A 16,362-nucleotide genomic window follows, 5' to 3' on the forward strand; every position below is an offset into this window, starting at 1 on the left:
CATCTATTCCCTCTGCTTTTCAGCCTCTGTGATGGGTATAGGATTTTACCATTTTTGTATTTGGAATGATCACCATCAGATCTATCTGAAGGATCCAAAATCTTTGCATTATTTGTTGAAACACTTCCTTCTGCAACACCCATCGTGTGAGGTGATTGGTCAGCTTATTGTCCTCTCTAGGCTCGTTACGTGATATAAGGGATTTTAGATTGTTCTTTGTCCATGATATGAATTTTGATATTGCTATCGTCATGTGAATCCTTTTGGTGCCTTAACTTTTTATGACGGCCACCATCATCCGTTTGTCTGTAACTCCACTAGAGCAAAAACTTATATTCAAACTATTGTATTGCACATCACACTGCTCCTGTATCCAAACTGCATGTAGTCTTTTACTTGTGACTCCATACACTCACTATTACTATTTAGTATAGGTGAGCGTCCCAACTCTTGTCATCACAGTCCATTCTAGTTCATAAATTATTTGAGTACCTCTATTTGTAAATTCATCATATGTTAACTTGCCCATCGGGGAATACCAATGCGAGAGGAAAATATTCCTGAGATATTTCCCGACTGAAGATTTCTGCGGAGCCTGGATCTGATAAGACCGTGAATATTTTATATTCTGTATTGTGACACTGATGCTTTGGGGTTTATTTACTAAGCAGCTGCTGCTTCCCTGCCTGTTTAAGCCCAAAATGTAAAAGGGCAATGCTATTAATAGCAAGACACGGAGTTTCAGGATTTTCCAGAATTTCCTAATGCTAGAATGTCAAAGGCCTGTATGCTAGTCTCTGTTCGGAGAGCCGTCATCAGGACTAATCAGTACCTTTGTAAAGTCCTGGGAAATATTAAGTGTGTGTGCGTGTAAATGCCAAATGATGTGTGTGCATGTTATATCCCAGACTGTAGAACTTCAGGAAGCAATGATGTTATGGTGCAGTTTTTATGGTAAGGTGGGTAACCTGGAAATCTGTCAGTGTTGAAAAGTCGTCTTCTGTAGCCTTGACAATAGAATTTACATAATCCATGCGAAAATGGCTGGTCTTTACAACAGATTGAGTCTTCCGAGATATGACGGTCTAAAATTCTCTTGAGTGTTTCTCTACAGAATACAGGTAATAGAGAAATCACACATTTCTTCAGAAGTGTTTGTATACTGTTCCTTAATGTTTTTATGTTATTGGGATTTGTTTGGTCCATTTCTGTTTGGAACTATGTAGAATTCTACTGTAGCCATTTTAACAATATTTGTTATCAAAGATTCTGTAGAGTTAAGCTGCGTATCCACTTGCCAACTATGGAAAGACTGTAGGAGTAAAACATTGTAATCGTACAGTCGTTCCTGATCCCCTGTAGTGCCTACACTGAACGATATATCGTTCAGTGTCGGCACCCTCCCTCATCCCTCAACACGGCCAATCTGTCGTTATCGGCAGATTGACCGGCATGTTCAGACGATGATTGATGTCGGAAACGTTCAGCGGGAGCACGCAGCACTGGTAGTTTCCGACATTATAATGCACGATTAAAGTGACATCGTAATCGTTCAATCGCTCATTAAAATCGCCTAATGGATATGAGGCTTAAAAGTTACCAAGCCTCCACATTCCTCAGCAGAATCACACTGCCCACCAGAATCATTTAAGGCTGCGTTAGTCCATAGTCATTATGCATTTCTTGGATGTCTGTATTCTTTTCTATGAAATACAATTACTTGCATACTGTCAGATATGCTGTCTGCTAAAATGATAAATTCTGTTCTACATTCAGAGGCAGTCTATTTAGCGGATTTTTTGTTTGCTGATCTGCTGTCCATGAATGTATCCATGGGGCTTCTCCTAGTCACCACTGAGGATGCTATGGGGCATATTCATCATCAGAGGCTGTATGGCCTCCGATGATAAAGTATTGAACTCGCTGCAAGGGATACTTAAGTATCCAACTCTCAGCGGGGGTAACGTGACACCAGAGCAATTCATGATTGCTCCGGTGCAGGGACAACTGCTCTGAAAGCAGCTGCCCCCTCGGTTAGTATCGCAGCTACGCATGTGTAACCTCGGGTCACGCATGCGCACAGTCGCCGGGGAGGTAGTAAGGAGGTGGCGGAGGGATCCGCTCGGATCCCTCTTCGCTTCATAGGAAGGAGCGGGGATCCAAAAACAAGCGCCGTCTGAAAATGGTGCTTGTACTCTGAAGCAAACTCCGAAAACTTTCATTTTTAGATTGCTGAATATCAGGGGTCCATTTGGGACCCCTGACGATGTATAGCCCGGTAACCTAAATATGCGCATGGTTACCGAGCCATTTATCGGTTAATGAATTGGTCCCTATATCTCTAGCTGAAAGTGTAAATGTATCCATAGAAGCTCAACTAAGTCAGTCGCTGTCTTCATGAGCTCTATATCTTTAAGTACGTTTTTTCTCCTTTCCCGAATATCCACATACTGATTGCCAATCCAAATTATGTTTGCTTTTGAGACTGAAGCCATTGAAAAAGCCAATTGATTTAATTGTTGTTTATATAAACATATTTAGGCCCGTATTCAATTTGAGCCGAGCCGCGATACTTTTTCGCGGCCCGGACTTTCCGCCTACTTCGCCATGGCGGAAAAGTATCGCTGCCGTCCTTGCTTTACCCCGTATTCAATATGGAAGTACGCAAAAACGGGACCCGGCGAAACTTAAACAGGCGGAAAGTACTGTCATTTTTGGGGAAATCAGCCTGACACCCTCCAAAAGATGCTCTGACATGGGGGTTACCTATGGTTACCCCCGATTTAGCTTGCTGAAAGTATTTGGTGTTTTTAAACTGGCTCAATAGCTGTTAAATAGCGTTTTTCTATGCGTGGTGCAGAATAGTATTTAGGAGCTTTTTATCCAGAAAATAAGTTATCCCAGCAAATTTGGGGTACTTGAAAATGGAGGTCAGCATATTTAAAAGTTGCTAAAGTGAAGTTGAAATATCATGAAAAACCCACCTTCCGCAAGCACCTGCATTCAAAAAAACACTTGGGGTATAGTTGGGGACCCTCCCAGAGTCAAGTTCGCTAGTTTTTAAGTTTGTACCCCAACATTTTTTTTTTCGCCCCCCTTTTTCAAAGTCATTTTTGGCTTGTCCTTAAGTATTTTTTTTTATTTTTTTGTCACAGATTACCTTTGGGGGACTGTGTCAAGGCTGCACGGGGGTTCCCGCAACGTTGCACCCCAAAACCCCAATTCTGTACATTTTTCCGCCTCCCATTCATAGGCGAAACTTTTTCGCCTATTACATTGCATTGACTTTCCGCCTAGGCGGAAAGTCTTCCAAATTGAATACGGGATAAAAGTCAAACAGGCGAAAATGACGAAAGGTTTCCGCAAAAAACAGGCGGAAACTGACTTTTCGCCTCAAATTGAATACGGCCCTTAGTTTCTTCAAACATTTTTCCTTTTTTTTTCTCTCTCCATCGACTCTTTAGTGGACCCAATTAAAGGTTTCGGTTTCTCGAAAGGGAAACTTATTGCCTAATATTATAAAATTGTCCTTTCTACAACTGATTCCTTTCCTTATTCATCAGGTCTTCAGTGACATCTTATTCTATTTATGCTGTGTTATTTGTCTTTAAAAGTGTCATCCAGTAAATTGAACGTGGAAGGTTTATCCCGTATACCCGTAGTTTTGTTTGTGTTTAATATTAGGTTTCACCCAGACTTCATACACTTTTTTCTCTCCCTAGTAAGAATACTGCAAATCCCAGTGCTGGGATGGCACGGATAGGGAATGCAAAGCCATGTAAAAGGAAATATTATCCACTCTAGCTTAAGGCCCGGGAAGTTGACATAGGGGGTGATGTTTGAGGCGGATGCTCTCAGTGCCAAGCGCCTGATAAAGAAATTCACTTGTTGCTCCCCTCTGGCGTGAAATGTGTGAAAATGAATTAATTAGTTCATTACTGCAACTTAAAAAAAAAATGAATTGTCCACATAGTGTTTTGAGGACTTTTGAATACCTACTCTGTGCTGGAAGCGTTCAGGTCAGCCCTGAACTAGATAAATTTAGTAGTCAGGCCACAGATAGAAAGAAAGAATCTGGATGTCCCAGATTTTGGTCCTTTAGTGTCTCTGGAAAATCTAGGGGTCCTAAATCCAGAGAAAAATATTCTGTGCCAGGTGGAGGGCAGCAACGAAGGAAACTGCTTTAAGTCTACTAAGCAATTGGTCTCCAAACTTGAGAAAAATAGAATGATGTGCTATCTACCCATACAGGAGCAACTACGGTGAGAGCCTGCCTACTTCTCTTCTGGAATCTGTGGTTCATTTTCACTTCAGGTGCTTAGATGACAGAAGTCTGCTGTTCTGTCATTTTGGCATTTGGTCTCAGGAAGGTCTAAATGTTCTAATGAGAGTTTAGCCTTAATTTAAATATAAAAATCTATTGGATTTTGCCACCGCAGCGGCTTACTTCAACCGTTACAGAGACGCCAAGAGTTTACTCCCAATGAAGGATGCCAACAGGAAAGTGTTTTGGGGAAAAAAAATGTTGCAGCAATTTCACCAGTGTTCATACCAGGGATCGAGAACCGGGAAACTGGCATGCCTCTTACCTGGTCTCTACATCTGGAAGTGTTCCAGGAGATCATACAGGACTTGTTAGGGAAAACAGATGATTCTCCCAAGGGAGGTTTGCTATCTGTATTACGTCTGTCATTCGACATGCTTGCATTGGAGTGGAGAAACCTTTTTTCTGAAAATAGCTCATTCTACAAGATAGGTTATTGCACCCTGGGCAGCAGTATGGGACTTCAACTTACCAGCTGTTGTTGGCAGCCACCTGTTTTTCTGTACATACATTTTGAAAGATTTACAATTTCAATGTTTTTGAATCCAAGGACACTAATTTAGGACAAAAGGTGATGTGCAAAGCCACTTCAGAGCTTACCCTCCCGCAGGGGCTGCTTTTTGACGATCCCTAATAGGATGATTGACCAAATGTTTTTGGGTTTTTTTGTACTTGCATAAAATCTATGGTTTAAGTTCCAGGTGATTGCTAAAGGAGGACAATCTTTCTTTATTTGTTTCCTTCCTCTCTTGGTCCTGTGGGGCTTGGTTAGGAATTAGCAGATTCCTAGCAAGCTGGGGGGTGTACAGGTGAAGGGTCACATCCGTTGTGCTCCATGGTTTCAGTGTCCCCCAATGAATTCACCGAAAAGGATTTAACAAAAGTCCCTAGTGGTTCCCGCTAGGCTGTTTTAGCGGGGTACCGCGCCCTGCCCCATATTTAAAATAGCAACATGCACCCTGTCCTTATATCGGTGCCCCGCTAAAGCAGCCTGCCCTGTGCTGACCCCACCCATGAGCCAAGTTGCGGTTTCCATTCGCCACTGGGTAAATAGATGCCATGCTTGGGGGAAACCCAGCATCTCCGCAAGTGCTGGGCACTCCTCAAAGAGTGACCAATTGGGGACGTGTCATGCCCAAGCCCCCTTTTTGGGAGCACGTGCACCTTCGGCGCATGCAGGGAAGTCCTGCCCGCACCTCATCACCGTGCCATGCCCCCAATTTGGCATGAACTCTAGTCCCATTATCATAATCACCATGTTTCCTTATGCCAGTGTGTATTTTTTATTTTCTTATTGTAGAAAAACAAAGAGGTAGGAGTCAAGGATCAGATACATTTATTATGTAAATAAAGGATATGTCTTTGAATATTCTTTTTGGAAAGGAAGAGGGCTATTAAAGGATAATCCTGTGAATTGTATTATTTATCAGGCATTCTATGTACTTCCTTAACTTTTGCCCACCAACCAGTGTTTATTCCCCCAAGAAGAAGAAGCGGGATGATGGGTTACGGGAGCACCTCACTGGCTGTGCCCGGAGTGAGGGATATTATAAAATTGATAAGAAGGACAAACTGAAATACCTCATCAACAATCGCTCTTTGACGGACGAACCTTTAAATGATACCCAGGTAGGAAATGATTGCATTGTGTCTGAAAAGTGAGATCCTGCATGCAGACACGCAGTTTGAAGTTGTGTCATATGCAGATAAACCGTTGCTTTAGTTGAACAAGGGTTTAGTTACAGAGATCAAGACATCTGTTGGAAAGAGCTTATATTATAATACTTTTGTTGTTGCCTTCTTGCTCCCCTTTTTTTTTTTCTTTCATTTATGTACCAGATATTTTCTTGGAGAAAGCGTCTCCTTATAATAGGTGGCAATGCAAGCTAAGGAGTGAAAGCAATTTAACTAGTGTTCTTCACTACCCCATCTCATGTAACATGTTTGGTGCTTTAACAAAATGAAGAATTGAAATGGCAAATATTTCTTTTACAACTCTCCAGGGGAAGAGTATCCCAGCTCAGCCTCATACCTCCACCCGAGCGGGCTCTGAGAGAAGATCAGAACAACGCAGACTTCTATCTTCCTTCACTGGAAGCTGTGATAGTGATCTGTTGAAATTTAATCAGCTAAAGGTATGGTAATCTTGTCACTTTACCTCTTCATCAAATTCTGGATTCTTTCTCCAGAGGGTGCAGGATGTTCCTCTCTGTATGGTTTCAGCATTGCACCATTTAAGCATATACTTGTATGTCTGTAGCCTTAATCTAGTGTGTTTTTTTAAGGATTTTAGAAAGGACATCTGCATGAGCTGTCCTTTCTATAATATACACCTTTATTTTACTTAGGTTCATTGAGGTCTGTACAAGCACCAACTGGCTGAGTAACACGTTTTCTTTGGAATAAATTGTAAAATTTTATTTTTATCTGTGAATTAATTTTCTATATGGCTAAATTCTGTGAGCTAATTTTGCATTGCCATTGATACAAATTATGTTACAGTAGTATAGCTAACAAATGGCAGAAAAGCACACAGTCATCCGCAAAGCCTCACATACATTTTGTTTCTTTCAGTTCCGAAAGAAAAAAATCCGTTTCTGCAAGAGCCATATTCACGACTGGGGCCTATTCGCCATGGAGCCAATTGCAGCGGATGAGATGGTCATTGAATATGTGGGACAGAACATTCGTCAGGTAAGATAAATTTACACAAAGGGCACTTCTAGTGGGGAAATAATGGTCCAGATGCATTTTATTAGGCTTGGAATTTTCTGACTTTAATCTTCTACTTCAGGTTATTGCAGACATGCGGGAGAAACGATATGAGGATGAAGGGATTGGAAGCAGTTACATGTTCAGAGTGGATCATGACACCATTATAGATGCCACAAAGTGTGGGAACTTTGCACGTTTTATCAACCACAGCTGTAATGTAAGTTGTTCTATGCTTCCCAGTAATACCGTCCGCTATACAACCCAGGCAAATATATTGGGCAGCATTTTTCAGGTGGCAGCTGGTCCTCTACTTTTTTATATATATATTTATAATATATATATATATATATATATATATATATATATATATATATATATATATATATATATATTCCCCAGTAAATCTGTATGGGGCGCTTCTTTGAGTAAAAATATATTTACCATAGGTGTGAAAATAAACTCTATAAATGTGATGTCAAAGCCAAAGGATCATCTCAGAAAGCCAAAAGTAGTAATAGGCAGAATCCTATAGTTCATAATATCAGTATCTCTTTATAGATGTCTGTTTTGAGACAGTAGATAATAGTATAAAACAGGTCACAGCTGAAGCTTCAATAAAGCAATGCACGCTAATGGCGGAGAAACTCTGCCTTGGATGCTACTGTATTTATGGCCGATTGGTTTTGGTGAAACATCATCAATGTGTGCTCTGTTACTGCTGGGGATTGCGAATGTGGATCCTCTTGTGGCGGGCTTCATTGGCATCTCTGCCATGCGAGGCTAACTGCTGATACTTGGGATGCTATTACTTTCAAATGACAAGCCTACTCACTAACCAGAGCTAGGGGCCTTATTCAGAGGCGTACGCTATTTGTGTGCGCTCGCTCTGAATCAGGGCGTCACTTTTTTTTTTTCTAAATTCCGGCCTCCAGGCCGCTCGCACAGCTGTGGGTGACCACCCACAGCTTGTGCGAACGGCCTGGCGATGGTCATGATTATAGCAACCATCGGCATTGTGAGGAGACCCTTGTGGTAGGGACTCAGCACTCGCAATGCCAAGTGGACTTCCTGCTCTAATAGCAGGAAGTCCACTACTGACATCATGAGTGATGTCAGTAGGGCCGCCCACAAACGGCAGGCGTTCCTTCGGGAACACCTCCGTTTGTACAGCTACCCCCCTCCCCGCCTACAAAACGTTTTGTTGTGAGCCCCAGAGCGAGTGATTTCTCACTCGCTACAGGCCTTACGCACGCCCGCGTGTGCATTGACCCATCATCGACCCGCTTGCGAGTGCTTCTGAATCAGGCCCTAAGATCTGTATGCTCTATGCGTAGGCATACTGCTGTATGGCTTTTTACATCTATGCATTCATCCCAAGCACACAGGTTGTCTTAACAGTTTCTACACCAGTTGATTTATTGAAGATTTAGCAGTGACCGGTTTTATACAATAATTGACCGTCAAAAAGTGACATCTATAAAGTGATATTGGTGTTATGAACTACAGGAATCGGCCTCTTACTACTTTTACACAGAGCACTGAGAGGAATGCCATCTTCTGTTTTATGACTATAGGCCCCATTTATTAACAAACCTTAATACCAGCGGCATATTTTGTTTAGTATCGCAGTAATACAATGGTATTCATCATTACATATCCCTCTAACGAGGTCCAGCGACATCCCTCCAGTTGGCAGTGTCCTCTACTCAACTACTGGCAGCCTATCGCTGCCAGCGACTGGCTTTAATGTCATGCACATGCGCGACGGTCATTTATAAAAGCTGGAGACTGCAGTAACGGTGCGGTGACCAGTAGCAGCCAGTCAGTGTTGAATAATATAACAAAATAAGTTTTCTCCCCAGAGGGTAGTATCCGCAACTTGGGGTGGGCCAAAATGTTAAAATACTGTTTGGGAATCCTACTTTGTCATGTTGCATAGTGTTTGGTTTAAGTACAAAGTATAAATGCTGATTTGTCCATACAATGTATTTTCAGCCTAATTGTTACGCGAAGGTCATCACAGTGGAATCTCAAAAGAAGATTGTCATCTACTCCAAACAATACATCAATGTGAATGAAGAGATCACATACGATTACAAGTTCCCTATAGAAGATGTTAAAATCCCATGTCTGTGTGGAGCGGAGAACTGCAGAGGGACGCTGAATTAAATGCCCCTTTGGTCATTGCACCTTTCAGCCATAGTGGTCTGCAAGATATAGGTGTAAGTTGCACTTTTGCCAAAAAAGAAAAAAAAAAAAAAAAAAAAGATAATGTTTGGCACTTCTCTTGGGCTTCTGGGCAACAAGAGCACACGTACATTAAGACATTGCTTCTGATTGTAAGGACCCTGGTGCTTTTTGTTTTCCTTTTATTCTATCTTTTTATTTTTTCTCCCGTACCCAAACATTTAAAAGGTGATTACCACTTAGTGGCACAAAAAACTTCTATATGAGGAAAGAAAAAAAAAATCAACTTTCTCCTGTCTAATACCAACATTGTTTCTTGTTGGACGTAATCCGGTACCTTCTCCTTTTTCTGCCATAAATGCTGCTAGTTTCCTCATCAGATGATCATCATAAATATGAAGAGGAAATGCTGTAATGGTATCCATTGGAAGTAGTAGTTACCCTTTGGCTTTCAAAAGGGACTCCCTTTTTTATATATTGATGGTCTTTGTAGAGAGCCTTTTGCTTGGTATAAATTGCTTCTGTTTGTTGTAACGGTGTTTGCTTGGTCTATTCCTCCTGTTTTCAGCAAAATCTAACCAGAATCAGATCCCTTTTGTGATGTCTTGAAATTCCCATGTGCCCGTCTGCACCCTCTTCCCGTCACAGCAGACAGTAATTATTCCCACATTGGTATAACTGCCGAATGGCTGCGTTGTCTTATACTTCCTGACTTTCTCTACATATACACAGTCATTTCAGTGCTGACCAATGGATATGAACATTCGCCTTGGACACAATGTAATCATTTATCACTACGCCAGCTTAGGCACAGATCGAGAACAAAAGCAGACCTAGTATAATGCTATTTGCATGGTATAGAATAGATTGTGATGCACTTGTAAAGTGTGAGAAATGTCACTCATGATCTTTTGTTAATGCCATTTTTTGGTTTGTTGAGTGCGACATTAGTCCTAGTGATGCCATTTTTTAGACTTCTTTAACAACAGCCTGCTAACTAAAGAACTGTAGCTAGAATGCACATTTTGTATGCCACGCACTCAATGCAGGATGGCAATATTTGGCACAGTGCAGCTAATGACTTCACTAGGAAGCATGGATAGCTGGGCTTCTGTCATTGTTTGGCTACATTATCACAAAACTGTCTCCGGTTACGCAATGTCTGACATCACCGCGTGTAGGGGTCAGGTGCACTGTAACCCTTCATTTTAGCTAAATATCAAGAGTGTTTGTAGTAGACCATATTAGGATATTGCATTTTATTGGACATCTGAATACAGTGAAAAGTTAGTTCAAATTTAAAAAAAAATAATTTTGGTTGAATATTCTATTAGTTATTGCCATATGGTAAAATGTTATTTAGGTACATATGATATAAGAGGACTTGCAAGTCTCTTTTTTGCATTGGATAACTTAAATATGTGCAACATAGCAAGGCTTAAATATACTTCATTAGTTTCAGTAGAGGGAAAAAACAGTTGTTACTCTGCTATGATGCGCCTTCGCTTACAGTCGTTTGAGTAGGACCATCTTCCAGTCTGCATGTGTTACTGGTGCTGTTGTGTTGAGAAGCAGGGCAACATACACTATTCATTACCTACTGTTACAACCCATTCACGCTGTACACCATCTAGATGAGCACTATCCTCTAAGACAAGTTTATTACAGCTGAAGTTGTCCCTGACAGCGGCCATAACATTGTGTGAGGTCTTGCTCATTGTTCTGAAATAGAGTGCTGGCTAAAATGTTTTCATTCCAATCAAGATCATTTCAGTCTATTGTAGACATGTAGCATATAGTAGTATCATCTACTCTAAATCATCCACTCTAACATCAGCAGCTGATCATGATTTGTGCATTTCTTGTGTTTGAATATAATCTGAGGACATATATGGGTATAGAAAGATCTGTTTGAATCAAAGCTATCCTACACAAAGGGAAAGTTTAGCTATAGATTCTAGACTTTTTTTCCTGGTTTGTAACTTTTATTATCAATGCTTTGGTCATTAGTGAGCAAGAAATAATATAGGATGATAGCATTAATGGTCTGCTATGCTTCATAATGGATCTCTCTCTGTACACTAATGAAATATTTGATTTATGTGGTCGTCTGATTATCATAAGAAGTGGCGCTAATGTTTTAGTTAGTGGAGTGACATCCATTTTTTGCATTAATATGTAAAGGCAATGCATTATGTACATTCTCCAATCATGATCTGGATCTTTGACCTCTGCAAGTGTTGTCAGTCAGTATCCGTTGTATAGTTGCTCTGTGTGCAATAGCCTTCAGAGACTCTTACATGTGTGACAGACCCGTTGCATTCATGCGATCTGTCTCCATATTTTTTATTTATTAGTTTAGCTTTGTGGCACATGGTTTAAAAAAAGAACTCACAATTTTACAACAGTTTGACAGGGATACCGCATTTCGCAGTCCGTGTGATGTCTCACTAAAGGACCTTCAATAAGTTCAGGATCTTGTGTTTTTCTAGATAAAAAACTGAAGCACTCTGACATCTGTGTGTCACGGTGCTTCTTTTTCTTTTAAATGATCTTGCTTTATACTCTTAATTTCATATGCTTCCTAGATCAGTAGATGCCCTACCTGGTGTACTATCCATTTCAGGCCAAGTGTATACTAAGTTTAAAAAACAAACTTAAAACATAATTAAAGTTTACACTTGCATCAATATTTGAAGTAAAATTAGTGCTGGAGAAAGGATGAGTGCTGCCTTTAGTCAAATTTATTGTTTTTCCGTGTTCTAATTGAATTGTAGAATAGTCACTATAGTAGTTCCACTGAAAATGCAGCAGGATCAGGAGTGAAACAGTGCTCCGTGCTCTCTGCATTAGCATAATCTGTCACATGTACTGCTGGAAGCTGAAATTCATTTTAATTAATGGGATTCATGTCTTCCAAAGCTTTGCAGTTAAACAAGGACTGCACAGTAAAGCTAGCGTGAACACCACGGTCTAGCATTTGTCAGTATTTGTAAAGCAAAATTTATGCAGGAATTCAGGGTAACAAAAAGCACTCAAAATCCCAATGTCCTTCCATACTGAAGAAAAACATCATCCAGGATATTGATCTGCTCGTGGCTTGTTAATTTGTGATGTGTAGCTGTCTGGTCTGTGGCACCTTGAATTCTAAACTTTCACTAGCACTCTGAGCTGCCAATAACTGAAACAAGACCCACATGTCTTTGCTTCTGCACTTAATACAGTAGGCGAGAAAATATCTGCCTTTTTTATGGAAGGTGTAATATAATGTATCTATTGTGTCCCAAGAAGGTTGACACCTCTAATAGCACCCAGTGCAAACGCATAGAGCAGACAGCTATATTATGACTTTTATTTTATTTTTACTTTTTTTTTTGCATTAGGTGAGATACCTAAATATACTGTATTCAACCAAATTTAAGACCACGTTAGTAGCCTTTATTTGCCCTAAATCCAGGTTCTAATGTACATGAAAATGACTTCATATAAAATAGATTTGCCTTGTATCGAATAATATTCCTGTCATTTAGATCTGTTGGAAAGGCAAAGATAAGCTTTTCAGATGCTAAGAAGGTGAGGACAAATGTGGTCTTATCTTCACTTTAATACAGTACATTTTCTTTTAAACCTTCAGCTTTGAAAGGTAAATGTGAATGCTCAATTTGTACCGTAATAAATTGTAAATTAAGAACTGTTTGTCTCAAGTGTACATAAGCTAGCAGCCCTACCCTCTCTTTTTATATAAATGCGCTAAAAGCGACATCAAGTATTTTTCCCTGTATGATATATTTTTTCTCCAAATAAATATATATATATATATATATGTATGTGTGTGTATGTATATATATATATATATATAATTTTTTTTTTTACAGTTCTTCCATTCTTACTGATCTGCTAAATATAAAATGTTTTTAGACTAACAAAAAAGAATCCAGTTTCAACTGATACAGTCTGTTAATATCTGCCAGGGATTATTTCAGTGCATTTGTGTAAAAAAAGAAACTATGATATAAATGTGTGTGTGTCTGTGTATATATCTATATATAAATGAAGAAAAGGTTTTCAGTCTACCTAGAAACCATCTTCTGTACAAAGTCTCACTTAAAATATCTAAACATTTGTTTCTTGTAGAAACAAGTTGAAATTGGTTTATCTCTGCTGATTTCTTTGTTTATGAAAAGTGTGTAAATAAAGTGAATATTTAGAATTTTCTTTTTAAGTTACAGCTCAAGACATAATGATTTATTTTCAATATGATGAAAAGTCATGTGAGAAAGTTTGTACTGTTGGGATTTACCCCCGCTCCCCCCTCCCATCCTTCTGAATTCATAGAAGCCGCTTTCAACCATATTGAAAAGAAATCTGGAGCGATAAGGCATTGTATATTGGAGTGAAAAAGTAGCAAATTTTAGCTTGTGTCAAGCTTTATATAACATGTACATTCTGTATAAATGTTTTTGTTAAGATAGATGTAATTTAGAAGCATTAACAAATTGAATAGAATAAATCGGAAACTCCCCTGCAATACAAACATTGTGTATTTATTAGAAATGGTGACATTACATCATTGATGTAATAACCATAAAACATATTTAACACTTTTGCTGCCAGGGACATTGCAGAAAGTCTGCTTCTCACTGCAAAAGCATTGACCAAATTGGCCTCATTGTTAGATTAGTGTGGGTAGATTTAACACCTTAACTGCAAGGAGCACATGCAACATATTTGCAGATAATTTCCAGCAGTTGTGGCAAATAACAGGATTTTCAATACTTGCATATATATTTGTTTAATTTGTCAAATAAAAATTGCCATTGTAGTATTTGTTCAAATAAAACACTATAAGGAACATTTTAAAGGGGTTGTTTAAAAACATAAATCTAATGGCACACTGCTGCAACTTTCATGGGATTATTTTGTATATAAGGATATTTTTAATTCACAAAAGTCTAAAAAAAATAAAACAAAAATCAAACAGAAGCCAAGTTACAGGTTTTGCAATAAAAGAACTTATTTTTTCATTAGCTCCATTAGGTTTTGTTTTGAAATCTCTGTTAAAGAGATTTGCGGGTTCTATATAATTATTTTTAAAAGACTTATACATTTAGGGATTTTTTGTGCATATAAAAACTGCCTTGGATATGTACTTTTTGTTTTTGAAGAAAGTGTTTTTTTGTGGGTGTGTCTTGCCTGTATATATTTGTTCATATTTTTGTGAATTCAATACTCTGTACCATTGTATTATAGTAACTTTTATAAAGCAAACCATAAATATACTCACTTTTCTTACAGAAACCAAAGTATCTTTGTGTATTCTTTCTAGTGTATTTTTTAATGTTTTTACGTAGATATAATGAGTTTATTTAAAACTTACCAATGTAACCTTGGGGCCAGGAGTAAACATGTTTGCCTATCGAAAGTAAGCTTGTTGGATTTCTGAAGTAATAAGACGCAGGCCAGCTTCTCTTGTGGGCATAATAGAGGACCAAAATGTCATATGTATGGCAGAACAGTCCTATTAACATAGGTCCTCTGAACCCTGACCACCTCAAATAAAAGATGCTAGACCACAGCCTAAATTCAGAATCAAAATATCCCGATCTAATCTTGATACCACCACCTTTAGATTAAAAGGTTTTGGAAAAGAGAAGAAAAAAATGTTTATCACATTCTTAAGGTGCATATCCACTACATGATGAAAGAACGATTGAACCATAACGACATCGTTATTGTTCAATCGTTCATTATACTGTGCAGTGAATAATGTGCCCACACTGAACGATATGTCGCTCAGTGCAGGCACCCTCTCTCATCCCCGAACATCCCCTGTCAATATCGGCAGTATGGTAAGACGATGACTGATGCCGACAACGACCAGCGGGAGCGCGCATCGCTGGTCATTGCCGGCAAATTCACTGCATGATTAATGACCGATAACAATGTCGGTAGCGTTCAATCGTCCATTTATGTTATGTAGTGGATATGCGCCTTTAGAGTAATGTTCATTCAGGAGGTGACTGCTTCTTCTTTGCCCCATCAAGTAATCTTCATATGAACATGTAAATGAATTAAAAAAAAAAGAGGACACAATAGTGCAGGCCTGGCCAACCTATGGCCCTCCAGCTGTTGTGAAACTACAAGTTCCAGCATACCCTTTCAACAGCTGGAGAGCCACAGATTGGTCAAGCCTACAATATTGTAACACCTTCAAAACATGAAATTAATGCCCGGGTGACAAATAGTGGGGAAAGTGTACAAGGTCTGAAACCTCCACACAGTCCACTAAAAGTGGAGAAAAAACTTCCCACAAGTTGCCGTACAAATCTAAACCCTCAAGATATTATGCTTACTAAAAACAAGTTGACATCTTGCATGTAATAGGATATTTTAAGATGTACACTGCTCTCCAATGGATACCCTCTGCTACATGGCTTTCATTCTCAAATCATATGTAACAAATGAGACAAGAACCTATTTCTGCTTTACTTAAAAACAAAATTTAATAACTCATCATTAAAAAATTATAGGGTTAATCCACAACTGACAGCAATCACATCCTACTGGATTTAAGATTTAAACAGCATATCACAAATCTGATATGGACGGAGATGGAACCCTGGTTAGCCATTCAACAGGATCAAGATGAGCGTTTATGGAAAGCAATCAAGTCAGGATACCACTCCATTAGATCAAAGGGTGGTTTCGGCGCTTCCTATGATCTATTTGTAGTTGTGTCTTCCTGGTATTTTTTCTCAAGCATATGTGAAAGAAACAATATATAGTGTAAAAACGTAACAAAAACTAATTTCTCGTGAAAGATGGATGTACACTCACACTTCAGAAGGAAGTAATACATGTTGGACCCAATTTTCACCGTGGTCCTGAGGTAGTTGCAGAATGCAACGCTGATCTTGTCAATGTAGTCGTTAATTCGCTCCAAATCATCAAATGTTTTAGATGCGGAAACAAATGCGACAAGCCTCTATGGCGCAGATTAATATGCCCAATACAAGGTCCTACACATTTATGTAGTATACTCACCTTGAAAGGTATATGGTGCGATCCTTGGACATTTATTTTATTATTCCTATGTCCATCGGTATTGTGTTGATGATTAATTAATATTTAAGTCC

At 39.2% G+C, this 16,362-nt stretch overlaps 1 protein-coding gene across 1 annotated transcript in view; it reads left to right on the forward strand.

The window, feature by feature from the left end:
• The window catches only part of SETD1B (SET domain containing 1B, histone lysine methyltransferase), an 87,572-nt gene extending 73,083 nt beyond the window's left edge, over positions 1–14,489 (forward strand). Inside the window, exons 14-18 of the mRNA XM_088449159.1 lie at positions 5,787–5,953; positions 6,328–6,459; positions 6,899–7,018; positions 7,119–7,256; positions 9,035–14,489. Of these exons, the coding sequence (XP_088305285.1) occupies positions 5,787–5,953; positions 6,328–6,459; positions 6,899–7,018; positions 7,119–7,256; positions 9,035–9,208 (731 nt within the window). The 3' untranslated portion in view covers positions 9,209–14,489. The remainder of the gene's footprint in view (positions 1–5,786; positions 5,954–6,327; positions 6,460–6,898; positions 7,019–7,118; positions 7,257–9,034) is intronic.
• Positions 14,490–16,362: the final 1,873 nt, after the last annotated feature.

The sequence above is a fragment of the Taudactylus pleione genome, unplaced genomic scaffold (assembly GCF_031769625.1).
Source record: "Taudactylus pleione unplaced genomic scaffold, aTauple2 ptg000479l, whole genome shotgun sequence".
NCBI lineage: Eukaryota > Metazoa > Chordata > Amphibia > Anura > Myobatrachidae > Taudactylus > Taudactylus pleione.